At 31.3% G+C, this 21,177-nt stretch overlaps 2 protein-coding genes across 2 annotated transcripts; one reads left to right on the top strand and one right to left on the bottom strand.

Annotated features, from left to right (window-relative positions):
* Nucleotides 1-4,619: 4,619 nt before the first annotated feature.
* Nucleotides 4,620-7,735, bottom strand: CSN1b (COP9 signalosome subunit 1b). The gene is made up of 3 exons (XM_088226606.1): nt 7,622-7,735; nt 5,956-7,302; nt 4,620-5,584 (listed from the first exon to the last, which is right to left on the bottom strand). Exons 1-3 carry the CDS (start codon nt 7,667-7,669, stop codon nt 5,510-5,512), a joined length of 1,470 nt encoding a protein of 489 aa, XP_088082732.1. The 5' UTR covers nt 7,670-7,735; the 3' UTR covers nt 4,620-5,509.
* A 758-nt stretch (nt 7,736-8,493) lies between these two features.
* On the top strand, nt 8,494-18,800 carry LOC148285349 (gamma-glutamyl hydrolase A-like). The gene is made up of 6 exons (XM_088226457.1): nt 8,494-8,826; nt 11,975-12,025; nt 13,370-13,599; nt 14,213-14,319; nt 15,531-15,628; nt 18,102-18,800. The coding sequence occupies exons 1-6, from the start codon at nt 8,597-8,599 to the stop codon at nt 18,358-18,360; spliced, it is 975 nt and encodes a 324-aa protein (XP_088082583.1). The 5' UTR covers nt 8,494-8,596; the 3' UTR covers nt 18,361-18,800.
* The last annotated feature ends 2,377 nt before the right edge of the window (nt 18,801-21,177 follow it).

Genomic DNA, 21,177 nt, shown 5'->3' with positions numbered 1-21,177 from the left:
TCATTTAAAGTAGTGCGTTTTTATCAAAATATTTTTTATTATTTTTTCTGTACATTTTCAAGAAACTTTGCTGTACAATTTAATGCTCTAATTTTTACCCCGCGTAAGAAAACATTTTTTGTATCCAATTTCCCGTAGGGCTGAAGTTCCTCATTTACATAGCGCTATTCTTGCAAAAATCACCTCAAGGGCGCCGTACAATAAATAAATACTGCAGCACGTCCTACAGCTACAGAGCGCATGGACGGTTGGGATTCTTGTTCCTCAATTCCAATAATGATCTATTTAAATTATAACAGATAGGAGTTGGATTACAACACGTCTTGCAGCTATAGAGCACACTGACAGTAAGTAATCTAGCCCCCATTTACATTATGTTTTGATTCGATAATGAAGTTTAGTGTTTGAATGATATTTAAATAAAAAGATAATTAAAAAAAAAAAACAGTAAAAAATAGGAGTTAGATTATAACAAATCTTGCAGCTACTGAGCGCTTGACTTCATGTAACAGATGGTCAAACTGCGCTACATTTACCAATGCAATGCTCTATGCACCACTGGGAACTGATAGGGGATGATCAGGTTTTTTTTTCAAAAAAAAATTTTGAATTCTTGTGATTTATCTAAATATTTCCATTTTGGGGAGCCATTTTCAATAAGTCACTATTAGAAAATGGGAATCAAGTTATGGTAGAGTCGACAACATTAGCCACGGAACAACAACCCGATTCTTTATTACATTAGGTGTTAACATAAGATGTGTCCGTTATTTTTCAAATTTAAAAACGAGCACAAAATGGTAAAAGTTTTACGTCATTCGAATGAAGATTTTGTGCTCTATAAGGCATAGTGTATGCTTTTATGTTACATATATTATTTAATTTGATTACAAGCCTTCAGAATGGAATGTGACGTAATCGAAAGTGAGCATTTCTCGACTATAATACTTTAACTTCTTTAACTATACTGAAAACTTAAAAACCTCAACTTCTCTAACTATACTGAAAGTATGCAGCACCATAGAACTCTCTCCAAAATCGAAGAATAATGTTAGACCAGTTATTTTTGTACAAATTAATAAACAATAAAATTGATTCCCCTAATCCATTCGATAGACTTTCTTTCAATTTGCTATCTATATTGAAAAGACAAAATCTTCTGTTTTACACAGACAACAACGCGTCAACAAACTATTCAAAACAATCTACATTACCTAGAATTTAACTATAGATTTACCGAGGCTAATATTTTTCATGATAATGAATGTAAATTTAAGTCAAATGCCATAGAGACATTGAGAGATGCAGATATTAATTTAATTTTATTATTCTCATACATCTTTTACATTTGTTATAACAATTAAAATTATTGTCTTAAGTACAAACATTTTTTTAGTGTATGCATGCACGGGTGTCCTGTCCTACACTAATATACAAAGAAATTGTAAATAAATTTTGTACATACTGTTTGTTTACCCTATATAATAAATAAAATAAAACGTTTCATATTTGGCCATGATGGGAGTGTTATTCCTGATATAGGTATTAATATTGTTAGCTTCTTATTCTTAAAGGTGGGCGTCAGTGCTATACAAGTTCCTGGCGTCACTGCGACCTGTGAAAATCTATTGTAACAAGTCCCTGTGAATAGTTCTCGCCCCCCAAGCCCAGGGAAGGGCGAGCTCTTCAACATCCTCAGGTTAACCATGGCACATGGACTATGGACCAGTGGTCCCTGAGGATGCGGCATCTTTTATGATGTAAAACATCACATTCACATATAACGTGTATAGGTTTCTTCATCTGCATTGCAGACCTACATTTAGAAGTTTTGGAAAGGCTCATTCCAGCAAGGTGTTTTTTGAATCTGCAGTGCCCTTTAAGTGCTCTAGTGATAACCCTCACTTGATTACGGCTGAGCTTTATTAGGTCAAAGCAAACCTTTGCGAGTACCTTTTTATCAGTTCCTTTGTATGGTGCTGACCAGGTACTTTTTGCCAGATCATTACGCTCTGCTTCCTGACCCATGACCTAAGCTCCTCATTATTGTTAGCTTATTGAAATTTCTGTTATGCTTGCATACATACCTACAAGTCTAAGCCCTGAAGACCGGATCATTAAGCAACATAAAAAGGCTGAAATATGCGTATGTGAAAAATCTTCGAAATATGCTGATAAAGTGTGAAAATATGCATCATAAAATAAATAACAAATTAGGGTTAGGATTAGGGTCAACAACAAAGTATTTCTCAAAATTTTCTTTTCAAAAGCTGCACCTTCAAACAGTCAAAATATTTTTATAAATTGAGAATGAACTTTCAGCGTTCGAGGTTACTAGGTGTCACCACGCCACACTAGAGCAATGTAATTCTGTCCGTACAATATGCATAGAAGAGATATTTATTATTATTTTATTATACATATTATTTTAAAATCTGAGGATACATGTCCCAAATGCAACTTAATTTTTTTTACTTGTTACTTTGGTGTTCATTGGTTGGAGTTAGAACTATGTAAAGTGGGGCTAATAGATTTGGCATTGGTTTGCCTTTTTGAGTCTTCACAGTTATACCCTCAGAGTAATAATTCTCTAGAGAAACCCTTAAGCTCTACAAAACAAAAGCGTTCCAAATTTTTTATTTGGTTTTTAGTTTAACAACAAACGTGTAATGGACGGCTTCAGTTAGAGCTCGCAATTCTGAACTCAAGTACCTACTGCCCATTCTATTGCTGTAATCTGTAGCTAACTTCGTGGTCAATAATCGAAGAATTGTTTTTCACTGTATGGGCGACTCTGTTAGGTTATTACCCTAAGGTTATACCAATGTTCACATTAAAAATATACCATAAAAAAGGAATTGGTAAGAGGAAAAAGAATTAAGTAAAATCCATGTTGTCTCTTAAAACTTTTATTTTATTTTATAATAATATGTAATGTTATACAGATTAATGTACGAATGCTCATGTAATACGACTTTTTGTGTAAATGTTAAGAAGAAAACAACAGAACATACTGACAAGATTAAATGTGGACAAAAAAAAACATATTCTGAGAACAAAATTAGTTGAAATAAACCGGTATTTAATTTTAGTTATAATGGCAGGACAGTATTTAACAAAATGAAGCGCAAGATAATATTATTGGTAAATTTTTTTCAAGCATTTTTTGCAAAAATAAAAAACTAGAAAATAAGTTTTAATTAATAAATTGTGATAGGTAGACATTTGAAATCAAAATATTGTATATATAACACAGAGAAACATATATTGACGAGCTGGATTGAATACATAATAACCAATGATACTATATAGGGTATTTTTGCAAATAATATCCAAAACAAATAATTATGAATTATCAGAAATTTCAATCACACTGCTGTTAGAAAATAAAATAATTTGGTCAGCTAAAAACATTTATGAAATGTAAAAAATCAGTTAAGATGAGTTAACACATTCATCAGATTGGGATTGAGTTTTAAATTTGTTCTAATTTAACGGAGCCATGGGTATTAATTTTCAAAAGTTTTTAAGGCTGAATTAAAAAAAAAAAAAAACACTTTTCTACAATGCAGGACTTAGTAACATGAGTGGTGATTTATAAAAAAATGAACTAATTTCAACATCTAAATGTTGCAACACAGAGGGAAAACATCTTTGAGAAGGAATATGGAAGTCTAGGCATTGACAATTTTTATGATCTGTCATTGGCTGATTTAAGTGGTCCAGCCTATCTTCAAACATTTAAACATACTCAAAATATCGTTGATTACACTGGTAAAAGAAGTATAAACATTTAAAAACTGGTTTAAAGCGTTGCCTAGTAGGTGAAATAATTCTGCCAGGTGAATCTCACCCACATTAATAAAGGTTTCAGCTCTTTTACTTTACAAAAATCCACAGATGGAAGAGTTCAGAAAATGTGGATGTTCAAATATAGGCAGAATGGTGTTAAATTAGTCAATGACAGGTCATGAGCTCTGTAAATGCGTAGACTTCCATATACTCTTCTCAAAAATGTTTTCCTTCTCTGATGCAACTAATTTCTATCTTAACTTCCCAGGGAGGAAATCCAGCCTATCCACAAACATATGGACACACTCAAAACATGGTTGATTTCAACATATTCTGTTCTTTTAAATTTTACTGCAACTGAGCACACTGCAGCCAGTTTTTTGTAAATAATATCATTTTGTTTGACAAACAAACTATTGTTTTGTGTTTAAATACCTAGAAATGAATTATATTTTATTTTTATTCTAGAAATAAAAGACAAGTGATAGTTAAATTCACAAATTTGGAATACCAGTAATCGGTTATTTCAAATTTGTGAATTTAAGTATCACTCATCTTTTATTTCTATCATAAATTACACCACTAAGAATTTTCACTAGCAAACTTGAATTATATTTTCAACTAAGCGTACAGGTAAGCAAGTACTAAACAATAACTTAACATGTTCCTTTTTAATTAACATTCGATCGACTTATCTTACATATTTCAGATATACAAAGGAAATCAGAGTAACCAAAAGTAAGATTCACGTCATCCACAGTGAAAAGAATATCTATTTTAAAAAATTAAATGAATTAAATTTAACAGGGAATTTCTTATTTAATATATTTTTATGTAAAGTCATTAGAAAAGTACAGAAATAAAAAATTATGGATATTGGTATGTTTGGTTAATCCAAGATTGTGGTACTGGAAAAGAACGCCAGAATAATCCTATTTATTTCAGTATTTTATCTTTTAATTCTGTTTGTATTTTTTGTACACAGTTGAATATTACTAATGAATGCATCAGAAAATCAATACTAAGCTTTTAACTGACCAGAACATATGAGAAATTATCAAATTACCCGAGCAGCTAATCTTTTAAAAAATCTTATTCGTAGAAGCTTTAAAGACGCTTGCGTTACAGATTTACATAATATATTAGAGGCATAAGAAAAAAAACTAGACAATTGAGGGGGTTAAAAGCAAAAACGACACTGTCCATGATAACTGTTTTTGGGAAAACCAATAGCGAAAAGACTATTTCTTTTAAGTTCAATGTGCATATTTGTCTTGTCGCTATTTTGTACACTACGCACAAGTTGCACATTAAACTTAAAAGAAATTGTATTTTTGCTACTGGTTTTGTTGATCTTTCCAAAAACAGTGCTCATGGACAGAGGCGTTTTTGCTTTTAACCCCCTTAATTGGGGGGATCCAGCTGTTAAAACCGTACTAAATTGTTTAATTTACCTCTGCCGATACAATTTTGTTTAATGTAACAATTGATCCGAGATGTATCCGATTGACATGGCAAAAATATTAATAGTATGATACCTACATTCATTATAAAACAGAGATTTATTATAAAATCATATCAATGTAATATTTTTCCACTTTGTTCCGACACTCGTCAATTATCCATATACTCCAACAATGATTCCCTCGACAGCACGCATGACATGAGAAATTGTGGATGAGTGGTTAACAGATGACCAGATTATGACAGGTATGCTTCAGTTCAGCGGAGGTATACTGGTACTGGATCCGGGAGCTTCTCCTCCCTGTGGTCCACTTTCACGAATCATATTCTGGAAACATGTTCGGGTTTCTACAAATGCTCATCAGGTATTGACAATTCAATGTTGAAGACTAAACTTATAGATTTTAAGTCGATCGATCAAACAATATCAATTTTTAAATAAAGCAATCTTATGCTCGTTCAAAACATTATAATTTTAAGGCCATTTCCAAATAGTCGTATAGTGCCAGAAAATGGGAATCAAGTTGTGGTAGAGCGGAGATTGAGCCTCGGAATCACCGAGCGGTAAACTTATTCACAGAAAAAATAGTACTTTAATATTTAAAAAAATGTTGGTAACATTAGATAGCCAATAAGTAATATGGTGATAGTACAAGGGTAATAGAGAATATTTACTTGATAAAATTAGACTTTACTCACCTTAACATGTATTTGGCTTTTGAGCATCGCCGCTCTCAGTATTAACATTGATGTTCTTCTTTGATATTCCTTTCCTACGACGAGACTCCTTTCGAATGTGGTGCTCCGTTGATCGACATCTTTCGCGTACAATATTTTGTTATGTGAATCTATCCGAGCTTGAATCTGCCCGTCTAGAATGAGCTGCATCAGCTCATCTTCCAGAGCGCTCACCGTTCTATTGAAGGCTCCGGCCATTTTGCGCATATCTGCCGACAAGTAGGGACTGAAGTACTGTATGAGGGCGCGGTTCCGGATCATGGTGTACAGTGCGGGCAGGTGAGGGGCTAAGTACATATCTAGAAGGAGGTTGTCCCGCACATCGTCTAGCAGTCTGAGGCACGAAGCGTACTTAGATTCGTAGAATTTGAAAATAATGTCTCTCAGTTGTGGCTCCAGCTCCAAAAACAGTTTGAAGGAGCTGCTGAATATTACTTGTTTCTGCAGTTCGGCGCGGTCGAATGTAGCGAGAGCGCACAGCCCTCCATACAGCGCTACATTACTACCGCTCAAGAGCTCGGGAAAGTCGGTGTGGTCTAAGCTCGCCGCCAGGAAGTGCTTGGCAGCGGACTTGTATTTCTTGGTGGCCAACTCCGCTAAGCCAGCCGCGCATTTTAATCTCGTTAGTATAGTTTGATTAGAATCCTTGCCGTGGACTTCGGTGAAGTCAGGAGTGCCCTCTGCTTTGGAAACATAACTTAAAACGTGAGACCAGTTCTGCAAGTAAACCGATACTTTAATTACATTAAGACACATATTGACAACGTGCTTCCCGCTAGTGCAGTAATCTCGAGCCCTAGAGTAACACTTCAGGGCGTTGGAGAGATCGCCACAATCCAAGTAGTGGTCTCCCAAGTCATCGTGCCCTCTTCTAATACTCTCCTTTATTGAATTTGATTTGTAATTTTTTAGATCGGTATCTAGTTTTTCTAACTTCAGGGCGGCTTTCTTGGTTTTAGCTTCTATCCATAAGTTATCTAGAGCGGGGACATCTTGCGAGGTAGATTGGGCAGCTATGTCGGGTAGGCTCGGGCCAACCATCATTTCCGCCAGCTTTTTGTGGAGTTGCTGATATAAATTTACATTGTAGGTTGTCATGACGTACGTAATCGCCATTTTGAGAGCTTCGAGTCTCAATGTTGGGCAATGATCAGCGATGTATATTAACCTGTACAGTTTAGCTAAACCAGTATATGAACTGGCGTAAACTTCTAAATCCAACGAAGGATTTTCTACTATATAACTTTCGGCTTCATTATTCTCGTTGTCTTCTGGTGGACCGTCCACCTGCATAGGCTCTACCGCATTCTAAAACAGAAGAGTGCAAATATGTGTTTAAGTTAAGCGATGGAAAATACGACAATGGCGATTGAAACTATGGTTCTAATTTAATTAAATTCATATTGTATGCTATTAAACACATATAATTCTCGTTCGCGATAGATTTTAATAAAATTATCCTAGTGGATTTGTCAAATAAAAACTGTCATTATAAATACCCAACCTAAAATGACAAGCTATACGCATACGAAAACAGGTTAAAACATATTATAATATGTTACATACAATAATAAACATAAATTACTTGCAATAATTTTCCAAAAATTGAATATATTTCAAGAATTACCTGCAATAACACATTCTGTATTTGCAGCGGCATTTTTGCTATTTTCATTTTCTATGCCAATCCATCTGTCTCTTTCTCATCCGGCAATTTGGTCGAGTCGCGAGCATATTTACAGGTTTCTAGAATACCGACCATTGACAATAGTTATATGGCTATAAAGTTATTTTTTGAAAAGTCACGTTTATAAAAACATAGGTAGATACGCAGTCCGTGCAAAAAACTTTATCAAGGATAAGTACCTACATAAATATTTCATTTTAAAATCTTCGACGTAAATTTTGTAAGGAGCAAAATATAAATTGTCCAAAAAACAGCAAATAAAATTTTCAAAAATAGTATTTTATGTTACAAACATTGTACAGTACGACAAAAATAAATATGAAATTAATCGAATGACAAAATCAAGAAATCATTTAAAATGTTTTTCTTTCTGAACAATATTCGCATTTAGTACTTCACAGCAATTTAAATTTTTATCGGCAATGTGTATGTTGTGTTCTAGGTTTGCTTTTTGAAGGTAATATTTGCAGGTATACAAGATCATTATTTTTTGTTCACTTACCAATCGTTTTTACCTCACAATTTTTAAAGATTTGAGTTGGAAACTGCTTGATGATTTTTTAATGATTTATTATTACAACAAAATATTTGTATTTGTTTTATATTAATATGCTACGTGTATAATAATTTTAATATTTATTTTATTTTTTATAATAGTTTATTGTACTAGTACTCAATAGTTAAGTTTCTGGCATATATTATTTCAAGTGAGAAAAGTAAATGATAAAAAAAAAAAAAAATGAATGAACAGAAAAGACATTTTATAAAATTATGATAATTTTTTTATCTATTCTAGCTCCCGAACATGCACTGTTATCTACTACTATAACTAATTTATTTTCATCATTAGGTGTCATGACTTTTAGTTAGCCGCTTTGGCAGAAGATAGTAGACGTTATCAAGAATACTAGCAATATGAATCTGTTGACGGTATCCGTTTTAGTTATACTTATTTTCAATTTGAATTTTGGTTCATCACGGAAGTTGATTGTTCGAAAGGAAAATGAGCGTCCTATAATTGGAATCCTTAGCCAAGAGCTTTCGGCGAATATTGAGGCTGCCTACCCAGGAACTTATAAAAGTTTTGTCGCAGCTTCTTATGTGAAATTCATCGAAGGGGCTGGAGCCAGAGTAGTGCCAATATGGTATTAAAATTTCAATTATTGTTTTGTTTTCATAAGATTTATGGTCTAATGCAGTGTTTTTCAACTTTTTTTGAATATGCGACCTCCTTGCGGGCAGAAAATTATCTGGCGACCACTCCTCCCACCCAGGTCCAACTTTTGTCTAGCTTGGGGGGTCGCAGTCACGACCAAAGCCAAAGCTATATAAAATGATGGTCCTGGGGGGGAGGGGGTAGTGCCAGATTTCAAAAGATCTGACGCTACTCCCCCCATAAATTAGAAATAAAAAAATGTAAACCCATCATGGTCATGCCTTTGTGGGATTATTTTTCGTTATGTTTTAATGTATTGTGTGTTTGGAATATTTATTGTAAAAAGTAAAAGAATATTTTAAAATATTAAAGTCAGTAAATGCTTATAAAATTATGAGAAAAACCCTTTTCAAATGTTTAATAAACCTATATTTATATTAACATACTACAACAGAGATGAAGAACATTTAAGAGAAGGTAATATAGAAGTCTAGGCATCTACAGGGCTTATGACCTGTCAATGTGTAACATTCACCATTTCACATTCACCAGAAAAAAATAACTTTTTCAGGCGTTGCCTAGTATGTAGGTGAAATAATTCAATTAGATGAATTTCACCCGCATAAATAAAGGTTTCAGATTTTTAACTTCACAAACATCAACAGATGAAAGAATTGAAGGAATATATATGTTCAAATATGGGCAGAATGGTGAATGTTACACAGTGTGTAAAGTGGCCACTTAAACCAGCCATTTACAGGTCATAAGCCCTGTGATGCCAAGACTTATATATTACCTTCTCTTAAACGTTCTTCATCTCTGTTGTAATATGTTAATATCAACAGCTCCCCAGGGAGTTGAATCCAGTCCTTGTCTACAAAAATTTGGACAAACTCAAAATATTGTTTCTATATTTGTATTTTAGTGCCTGTCGGTAAACCAAGTAAACACACAATTTTTGCTTGTGTAAGTACGGATATTTGAATGATTTATATGAAAACTTATTGATGCGCACACACAATACAAGGTTTATTGAATATTTAAATGGACCGTATATGCATTGAAAGACAGACATCGTACTATGAACAGTAATTTTATAAGTGAATATAATATGAAAACAGTAGCAAAAAATATTAATTGTGGGATATTATCAATATATGGAATACGGTTTCTGCAGATAAAAATATATACATGTTTTTCTGTACATATTACATAATTCAGCAGCTATCTACTTTTGATTTATTAACTTATGATTCGTATGTCTACATTACGTAATTGGTTAAACAATTTGTAAAGTAGCGTTGACTACAATTGTTATATAAATAAATAAATATTATTACAAACACGATAATCTAAACAATATTTTTTTATTTTATTTCTAACAGCTAATTTCGGAGTACGAAATATTTTATTTCCTTTAATTTGGAACCTTTTTTTAGATAAATTGTTAAAATACTGATTTTTAATTGTTAAGTATAGGGGTTCTTTACTTTTATTTGTTAGGAAAATTTGGAAAATTTAAGTTCGTCTAGTAATAGTAGTAAATCAAGATTGTCCAGCTTATTTAATACATGCAATTAAACATAAATATACTAGTTCAGTGCGTTCGAATGTTTACAAATCTCATATTTATGGGTTAGTGCCCGTCGGTGAACAAAATAACCATACAATTTTTACTTGTGCAAAGTACGCATATTTGAATGACTTATATGAATATTTATTGTTACGCATGCATAAAACAGAGGTTATCAAATATTTTAATGTACTGTATGTACATGTAACAAAGTTATATTATGCCATAATTTGCCTCTTATGTATACCTACATAGTTTTTTATTAATGTAATAAGTGGGGGATTTGAAATATTTTGGATATTTGTTTTACAAGAATATCCTCAGGTAGTGATTCTAAATTATTGTATTGATGCAAACTTTTAACGTGTAACTTTTTTCACTTTGATTTATTGATTTTATTTTCATCTGACAAAACGAGTTGTTTTTGGTAAAAAAAATCTACAAAATATTAAACTATAAAGTAAATACTAACTTCCTCAATAAAATACGAATAAATCCCGGATTGAGAACTTAACTGCCTTTGTTTTCAAGTAATGAAACACAGCACACACCTATGGCCCGCATGTGTCGGGAATATAACATTGACTCCCGAAATAACTACATCGTAATTTTTCATGATCTCTTTCATTCTCCCAACTTTTGAGAACAATCTCTTGGGAATAAATCTTAGTTATCAAGTACTCACGTACAACTTATTTTTTAATGTGTTGTATATTGTAAAAAAAATTAAAAAAATAATAAACAACAAACGTAATTCTATCTATTTTGTGCAATACTCGTATATAAATGTGAAATAGTATATTGATTGATTGATTATTGATTGATTTGGTGTTTATTTTGTAGAACTCCATATTTAAACTTATAATTAGAAATCAAACACTGATTTGAGTCTACTGAATACTTTATTTTATTTTTACAAATATAAACATATAAAAATAGTATAGACGAATACCAACAAATTACATGTTTTCTAGTATCTATCTTTGTTAAATTACCTTAAAAAATACAATAAAATAAATAAATGTTAAATAAAAAAAAATCACTCATGTGTTGGCAGAGGAAAGAACTATTTTAATGAACAAAATTGACGAATTACGGACCATGTACAAACTCTTATAATAAATATGGACCTCCTTTAAAATAATATTATGTTTAATAAACATATTTTTATTTGTGTTGCTACCATTTTAAGGGAGCAAGATGCCCGTGTTTAGAGAGGATGTTCGTTTTTAAAAAAAATAAATTTCAAAAACAATTCATTAATATTTTGATTGCATGAATCAATGAAGACAGCATGGAATATGGGAGTAAAAATTATACAAAATACACGAAAAATACTAAAGTCTATGATTTCTCTAAAAATGTTGAATTAAGTATGATAAATTCATAAAATATAATAAAACTATTTATTAGTTCTTCATCACTCTTTCTTAATTTAAAAACGAAAACTTGTGGGGTTATTGTTTTGCGTATAACATAATATGTTCATGTATGTAATATGTGCAATATTATTGCTTAAATCATACCACATACACAAAGTTAAATCCAATATTTCTCTTTCCAGGATTGGTCAAGAAAAAAAATACTACGACGATATATTGAGTAAAATTAATGGGTAAGTTAAGTTAATCAGAAAGTATTACTATTTTTAGATTTTAAAAAACAAATTGATCTAAGAGTCCTCCTCACAACCCACAATGATAAGTGCTTCTGAGGGAAACTGTGCACTGGAGTGTTAACTTTTTCATTAGTTAAATTGAAAAAATACAAAAAAAAAATCATGAAATTTATGGTCGAGTCAAAATGTAAGTGTCGTAGATAAACGTCAATGGTTTATTTTTAATTTACCAAAAGGGGCTGTGGTTTATGGTAGTGTTGATGTCACGGTCAGAAGGTCTCATATTCGAACCCCGCTCTACCACAACTTTTTTCTATTTTCTAACACAGTTATTCACGTTTATGGGTTCAAAATTAAAACGTTTGGGTAAATCATAAGAACGAAAATATTCATTAACAACAATGATTTACAATGTTGTGATATCTTCAAATAAGATTGAAATGTTTAGAGCCTCGTTTGGGTTTTTCAAAGTTTTTTTTTACATGAAATCATTAATCTACAAGTGCCTGTATTTACATTAAGATTAATAATAGGCCATTGATTTAATAACAGTATAAACATATTTTTCAATTGCTTTGGAGCGAAAAGTGAGGCGAAATATATAAGATGTCATTACGCACCTGTATGAAAAAAAAAGAAATATACATTTTTAAAACTCTCTCATCTATAAGGGCTAATATCGTAAATCGTAATATTGTAGAGTAATTATTTAGCCATTTTGTGGTGTTATAAAGAATTGTTTGACGTCTTTGATAACAAATATTAATAAAAAACATTACAACACATGTATTACCTCCCGGTTTCCAGAACCAACTTGCCTCTGGTCATGCCGATTGGAAGAGCAGTCAAGCAGCTGAACATTATCACTTTGGAGATCGACATCTTTCACATTAGTGAAACTATGTTTAAGAGGCAAATATTCTTGCTATTAGAGAGTATTATACATGAATAATGTCGAACCATTGCTCAAGGGTTCTTAGTTTGATATAAAGTTCCAATTTAACGTCTTAAATCCTTTGTTATTTGTTATGTTACTTTGTGAATAAATAATTTGTTATGTCACGCCCATAAGCGCGTCTGAGTGCGAGAGAGACTGAGATTATTTTCATAATGCGAATGCCGTGCGATGTCATAGCTCATACCATGAGCTTATTCACAGATACTAAACAATGCCTTTGTGTATGTATTGTGAACGCGCCAGCTTTAAAAAATCCATCAGTATAAGGAACAGACGCAATCAATCAATTCTGTAGCATTAATGTTATAGATTTCAAATATTTCCCGCCGACGCAACGAAGACATGTTTTAACGATATTAAGGCAAGTAATTATGTTTTTCCAGAGTTTTGTTTCCAGGAGGATCTTCCTGGTTTGAAAACAAAAATGGATACGCAGATGCTGGAGAGATTATTTACAAAATCGCACGAGAAATAAACGATGGGGGAGAATATTTTCCTTTGTGGGGAACATGCCTTGGTTTTGAATTACTTACATATCTCTCCGCTGACAGAAGAGAACACAGAGCCTCTTGCAGCTCCCAGAAACAAGCGTTGAACCTACAATTAAAACCTGGTAAATACTATCTATGTTTTAAAGTTATAAAATGTCCGGAAGTCGATAATTAATTTAATTTTCACGGCTTTTCAGATACTTGTCGGGATAGTTTTAAAAAAATGTTATGTCGTATGCCTGTCAATGTCCAAGCGGACGAAGAATGCAGTTATGTGTGTGTAACAGAACTAGAATCTTGGACAAGTGTTTTTGATTCAATGGCTACTCTCAGGTGAAAATTCCGAAAAAGGAAATCGTGAAAGCCCGCCTCGTGTTGTAGTGGTTGGCGTATTCACCTGCCCAAGCTCGAGGTCCTGGATTCGATTCCTAGCAGGGTAAACATGAAATATGTATTAATAAGGTGATTTACCACTGCAACATTTCGCTGTCAAAGATTAATAAGCTTACCTTCCTGTTACACATATGATGGAGATATGCATGTACTTTATCAGGGCAGTGCCACATACACCATCAGGTGCGGATTAGGGTGTGATTGATATCTTCTTCGAACGTTTAGAACATCATCGTAATAAGCCCAGGCCGTGTTTTTATTGTTATCACAAGTCATTTCTTTTGTATTTTATACCCGAAATTAATTTAATTATTTAAAGATTAACAAAATATATTTTTTTAGATTTCGAGACAAGTAAAATGTTAAGCGGAGCTTCGAAGAGAGTGATTTCAATTCTTTCAAACGAATATGTGACCTCAAATTTCCATAGTTTTTGCACCACAGAAAAAGTAAGTGAAATTTAATGAAACGTAATTTTTATATTAGAAGCACTAATTTTGTGGTTATTCATTATAAATAAAACAACTTTGTTTTTAACCACTGATTTATTATTTTTTTTCCACCAAGCAACCAAGCTTCTTTGTCAAAGTTTACGTAACTAATGAATTACTTCCTTTTTTATTTTTGTCATGTCTACTAAATACTATACGTGGAGCCAATAAATCAAGTCTTTTTTTGTTTCTAAAGGGGTGGTTATTTGATATGATTTTTTGGCTAGAAAGGAGTGGACTAAAAGAAATGTTATTTATTTGGTTACTAATGATTTTTTTCTTATTATGAATCGCTTTTTTAATTTCTAAGATTTCTAAGTTGTCTAATTTTAATATTTTATTTGAATATTAATATTAATAACCAAATAAACAATATTTAAATAATAGACGTGTGCGCCGATCAAACAATCGCCGGCGGCATAAAGTTCTAAAAACAGTCTTGCCGTTTTTTCCGTTCTATAATCTAGAATACTTCTTTCATTCTATTATTGAAATCTTTGTGATTTCATAAAGCCTTTGTTTGTTTCTATTTATAAATAATGAATGTCTTATAAAATATTAATAATTCTAATAAAGACACGGGGTTAAGGGTTCTACACGTTGGAAATAAAATATTGAAATTACACAGCTTAGAAATTCAAAGAGCGATAAATAATATTTCAAAAATACACACATGTATTTTCTATAATCCACACTTCTGTCTAGTTTTCTGAAAACAAGCACAAACTATTGAACTTCAACCCCTCTCACAAACACAAAATACTACTTGACACTAAGACTTAATTTTAATAATTTTTTGTAAATATTTTTATATGTGATAAATATTTAATAACTCTAATGCGGATGCAATCATCCGTATTAGATTTATGTTGAAATAAGTTTATATTTATTTCTAAATTATACCTTGATAAGGGTGCACATAAACATCGTAACCCGCCGGGAATAAAAAAATAATATGTGGTTACAAAAAAGTGTTTGGTATGAATTTTTACTAAAATAATAATTAATAACAAGAAAGTTTTTCAAATATATATAAAAAATTCACGGCGGCTTTTAAATAAATTGTTATTGTTTAAACAAAGAAGCACATAATGTTAAATGAATATCAAATTATTTCAAAATGTAATTATGTTTTATGCAACATTATTCTAAAATATTTTCTTTTACAGAATTTGACTCAATTCGACATTGATAACGAATGGAAAGTAATCTCAGAGAATTATGACGTAAACGGGTTGAAATTTATTTCTGCAATTGAATCACGCACGTTAGTATAAATTCTTTTTTATTGATGCAGTATTCCTAATTTCACAATATTCCTAATAACGCAATATTCCTGATTACGCAATATTCATAATTAAGTAATATTCCTGATCACGCAATATTCCTAATTACGAAATATTCACAATTATTCACAAGACTGCACAAAATTGGGATCTCATAAAAAACTTCACTGAAGAGATGAGGATGAAAAAAAAACACGATGAAACAAGACATCAGATTGAATAAGACAAAATGCAGTCAAAGGTAAGACCGTAAGGATGTCGTCATGTAAAACGCACGAAAAATGAATAAATCATACGATTTTGCCATTTTAAAACGAATGTTTATTAAAAATCGCGCAATAATAAAAAAATATAAAACATAAATTTGATAAAAATCATCGTTTTTAATGGTTTTTCTATTAAAAAATAAATTAAAAAATTTATGTAACTAAAATATAATTCTTTTTCGACCATTACGCCATTTAAAATTTAGACTAAACTTTGAGGCGACGATTTTAAAATAAAGACTAAGTATTGAACTAAAATTTGGCGTATTGATTTAAATATAATAAATTGAACACGAAAGTGGCATACGTGAAGCCTGCAACATAGAAGATATCGCGAGATGGGACAGGAAAAGGAGACGATTCTGGCGCAACCACTTGGAGAGCATGGAAGCCAACAGACTTCCACACGTGGTAGCAAACAACATGCCAGAGGGTAGACAGTTGGAGCTCCGTATCCCAGGAGACTTCTTTGTAATAAACAGATCCCTGCATCTACTTCAAGATGAAGAAGAAGATGTATTATTATACAGGTGTTCATTAAACCCTGTCACATCTGAAACCACGATGATCAGTATGAGCAAGAAGACATATTGGCACATTAAAATATTTTTTTAGAACGAATATTTTTTTATTAAATATTAAAAAAAAGAAAATGGTTGCTTACTTCTACAGGGCAGAAACGAGGAGGGAGAGGGGAGAGTTTGATACTGCGCAGCGCTCCCCTCACTTCTCCCCTGCAGAAGTAAGCAACCATTTGTTTTTTTAATATTTTATTTAAAAAAAAATCTTTGTCCTAAATATTTCTTTAAAACATGCGAATATGTCTTCTTGTCCATATTGATCATTGTGGTTTCGGATGTAACAGGGTTTAAAGAACATCCTGTATATTTCCAACTTGCATGCAGAACGAGAACGGCAAGTAACACGTTTTATGATCATGTGAACCCAAATCTCAAATCTGGTCATCTCAAAAGCACAAAATCGAATCAAGTATGACAAGATGTAGAATGTGGAAAAAACTAGAAATGTATATCAGGATTGACGCATGTGGCATTGTATTCAATAAGTAAAACCCTACTACTATTGGCAAACGGTGTGATTTTAATTTTAGTAGTTAGTAAAATGTCTCGAAGATAAGTCTAATCCGTATGTAAATATTAATGTAAAACAAGTAACAACATATTTTAACACAGTAATATTTCATTATGATTTTTGATAAAATTAAAAAGTTGTTATTAGTGTTACTCTTTTATTTTATAAAAATAATACAATTATAGTGTCGGAAGAGTACTCCTTCCATCGACGGGAGATACAAAGCGAATATTACATAATATTGTTAACAGTGTAATCAAAGAACCTTCATTGGTGATGAAACGAATAGTGGTTTGGCCGGATACCGGATATTCGGTGAACCCCTAAGCCGGATACCGGATATCTGATATAGGATATCGAATTTCTCTCATAGTTTTCTCTCACCATTTGTAATGGGCATATAATAAAAAAAGGGTAAATATTTTTACTGTGTTGATTGATCAATTGATCACTTGAGTTTCGTACATTATCAGTACGGTTTATAAGTTTATATAGATAGATAATATCATCCATTGCGCTTGATTTTTTTCACTTACATGTATTTTTAATTAAAAAATAATATTTGATAAAAAAATATTATTTGCGGAATAAGTGTTTTTTCTAGCGTGTACTCGTTTATTGAACACAAAAGTAAATTTTTCTCATAATGAATATTACTTTTTTTCCCAACACAGTCTATATCAATAAATCTATTTAGTGGCGTTGATTTAGTTAACTTTTTGCAGTTTAATAAATAAGTATCCGACGGATATTGAGCTACTATCCGGTATCCGGCCGAATAATAAAATTAGGTGAGATAGGCCGGATATCGGATATCCGTTTCACTTTTCATCTATATAAAAAAACAAACAAATAAATCAGTGGTAGATACTAAAGCAGGGTTCTTTGTTTTTTTTATATGGATTCTATGATTAGTTAAAAATATTCCGTATTTATACTAGTTTTGTATCACCCGTCGAGAGGTAGAGTGCTTTCCAGAAACCATACTTGTATTAATTTAATTGAATAAAAGCGTAACACTCACAACAAGTTTTTCATTTTGTAATTATTCATTATGGTTAAATAATTAATATTATGATTTTTTCATTTATTTTAGATATCCATTTTATGGTGTTCAGTTCCACCCAGAAAAAAACCTATACGAGTGGGTAACCGACAAAAATATTACCCATACTTCAAACGCCGTAAAAGCAAACAGTTATTTTGCTGAATTTTTCGTCAGCGAAGCCAGAAAGAGTAATCATAAATTTGCTGAAATATCAGAAGAGGCATCAAGTTTGATCTATAATTTTCCATCGACTTATACCGCACTTCAAGGAGTCAATATTTATCAGCAATGCTATTTATTTCATTAACTATAAAATTAAATAATTCATCTTCTTTTCTATTGAATACGATTTGGAAACCAAATATCATTAATTTGAATCGGATTAAAAACAGTTATAATCATGAGATGCTATTTTAATACATATTAAAGTTGGTTTCAAAAAATGTTTTCTTACATGAGAAAATTTAGAGCATTAAAATATACCGCAAAGTTTCTCTAAAATGTTTGAAAAAAAAAAAAAATGATTTTAAATGACGTCTTTTAAATCAACTTAGTCAACTTTTTGGCTTAGTTTGATAGTCAAATAAATTTTTTAAAAAACACTGAACTTACTACTCATAATTGTGTAATATCTATTTTTTTTTACAATAAAACTTAAAGAAAAGTAATATTAACTAAGTTTAATTAATTGAATGCATTTAGAAAGTAAACATTATAAAAGTGCATTATTAAAATACGAGTAATTTCTTTCGTTGTTTTATTTATATCAAGTTCCTAAACACCATCACCTTACAAGTGTGACGCTTGTAATAGTATGACGATGCCTCGTAGTGGTCAGCGCCTTTACCTACTATGCAAGAGGTCTCGGATTCGATTCCCGGCATGGTTGACTTCAAAATAGCTTTGTCTTCAAAGGTGTCAAAAATTACAATAATATCCCCAATAAACTAATAACTATTAAAACCAACATATCAATAAATAGATGCAAAGTAAATTTAAAGATTTTTTTTGTTAAGTTTAAAAACTGCATTTAATTTTAATTAGTATCAATGTATTATAATGTTCTGTTTTTCTTTTTATATCCTATAAGTTTTTATTTCTTTTCTCATGTAATCGTATATTCAAAATTATATAAATTCTAATAAAAAATAACTATAACAGTGTAAGTCATGTAAGAGTTAGTCTCTTTTTTTGAGAGTTACAGTTTTAACATTTACTAGATGTGTAAAAGTGGATTTAAATAGGCTAAAAAAAACATGTACCATTTATGAAGTATATTGATTGATAAAAAAAAGGGTGTTTTTACACTAGAATATTTCATAGTCCCCGCACGGGCACCCGAAGCGTAAGACTGATCATATTACCTCCATGTAACAAAAAAATCAAGAAACGCTGCGATTGGTGTACCAATGTAGTGCCCTGTGCACCATTATGAACGGAAAGGCAATGATGTTGATGAAAAGGGTTTTTTGCAAATAATTCTGCTCCTGTAAATTCTAAGATTTTTTATTAAATTTGTTAAGATAATATTACTGTTTACGATAAGCGATGAGTTGCACGCGATCCTAATTATTTAAAGGTCATTGAATTTTTTTAATACAAAGATTGACATCTCATCATGTTTAAAAAAAAAAACCTTTTACGTGACAATTTACAGTGGAACGTAATATAGTAGATTTTATCAATAAAGTATTGATAAATAATCAAACTATCTAATTAAATTATTATATCATTATAGCATCTACCTACTCATAATTTAATAATGGTATGATACTTATTTTTCTCGTTCCCGAGCGAAATTCAGATTGCAGTTCTGTGTGTGAAATAGAACCAGAATTCTGGGCCTTCCAGAATCTTCACCGGTACATATTTTTATTTTCTTTTATTCAGGAAACATACAGTACAGTTTCATAGTTTATAGTATATAAAATTAGACTTGATTCTAATGGACTAGTGAAGTTTCCACATTACATATGACACGCTAAGGTTATCAATGAACTATTTTTTAATAAACAATGTTTTAAGTATACCCAAATGATTACAGACAGGCTGGATTTCGTCCCTAAGGCAGTGGCGTCTTTGATTCAAAATTTCTAGTGAAGCTCAGATTTTAAAGATAAGTATATTATGCGTAAATGTTAAGTAGGTGCCTATAGTAAATAACACAGTACGGACCATGTTTGTAGGCATCTTTGAGCATTTTTATATTGGTTGCTAGTTTTTTACCTTCATAATGTGTTGATATAATGCGAATTAAAATACATATCAGGGGCTGGTAAATATCAATGATTTCTTAGTCAAGCTCAGCCTCTCTTGCTTCACATGCTCCTTCGTCCCTGCCCTAGGGAGTTATTCCGATCTAAATTTGTTGCAACAGTGAAGGAAAACATTTTTGAGAACAATTCAGCTTTTTTGCAAACATTTGAACATCAAAACACTGTTGAATCAACTAATTGGTAAAAGAAGAAGTATCAAAATTGGAAAATTGTTTTCAGGCGTTGCCTAGTAGGTAATTTGGTTCAGCCGGATGAATCTCACCCATATGCTAAAGGTTTCAGCTCCTTTACTTCATAAAAGTTGACAGATGGAAGCGTTGAGAAACTGTGGATGAAACATGGACTGAATGGTAAATGTTACACGGTGTGTAAAATGGCCACTTAAACCTGCCTATGACAGATCATAAAAATGCCCAGAACTCCATATTCCCCTCTCAAAAATGTTTTCCACCTGTGTTGCAACAAATTTAGATATTTTTTATTATTTCTAGTGTAATAATAATATTATAAAAGAAAAAAATCAAAACTGAAAGTAGTTAAAATATTAAATTAGAATCATTAAAAACATGCTTTAATGCAAAAAAACATTTTTAAAAAGGAAAAAATAAAATATTTTAAGCAATTTAAAAAAGAACAGATATGAAGCAACGATAAAGTTAATTAAAATATGAGAAATTAAAATTAATTTGTTAAACAAATTAAAAAATAATAACAAATTACAGTGATAATAGTAATAAATAATTATGAATAACAGTATTTCAAGGACTATTTTTAAATTTCAAAAGTAATATTTAGGGAAGATTTTAAATTAAGGGTAACTTATTAAAATAAGAATATTAAAGAGATAT

The sequence above is a fragment of the Micrasema longulum genome, unplaced genomic scaffold, assembly GCF_059751315.1.
Source record: "Micrasema longulum isolate JH-2025_06_02 unplaced genomic scaffold, ASM5975131v1 h1tg000040l, whole genome shotgun sequence".
Classification (NCBI taxonomy): Eukaryota; Metazoa; Arthropoda; class Insecta; order Trichoptera; family Brachycentridae; genus Micrasema; species Micrasema longulum.
Note: the sequence above shows the minus strand (reverse complement) of the source record. Positions and strands in the feature narration are given on the sequence as shown.

What these genes read in the sequence shown, in the direction of transcription:
- CSN1b (XM_088226606.1), bottom strand. Translation starts at nt 7,669, where the DNA reads ATGAAAATAGCAAAAATGCCGCTGCAAATACAGAATGTGTTATTGCAG. An exon ending in TACAGAATGTGTTATTGCAG is followed by an intron (nt 7,303 to 7,621) that starts GTAATTCTTGAA and finishes CTTCTGTTTTAG; the next exon opens with AATGCGGTAGAGCCTATGCA. An exon ending in AAAGCCAAATACATGTTAAG is followed by an intron (nt 5,585 to 5,955) that starts GTGAGTAAAGTC and finishes ACATGTTTCCAG; the next exon opens with AATATGATTCGTGAAAGTGG.
- LOC148285349 (XM_088226457.1), top strand. Translation starts at nt 8,597, where the DNA reads ATGAATCTGTTGACGGTATCCGTTTTAGTTATACTTATTTTCAATTTG. An exon ending in GCCAGAGTAGTGCCAATATG is followed by an intron (nt 8,827 to 11,974) that starts GTATTAAAATTT and finishes TTCTCTTTCCAG; the next exon opens with GATTGGTCAAGAAAAAAAAT. An exon ending in GAACCTACAATTAAAACCTG is followed by an intron (nt 13,600 to 14,212) that starts GTAAATACTATC and finishes ATATTTTTTTAG; the next exon opens with ATTTCGAGACAAGTAAAATG.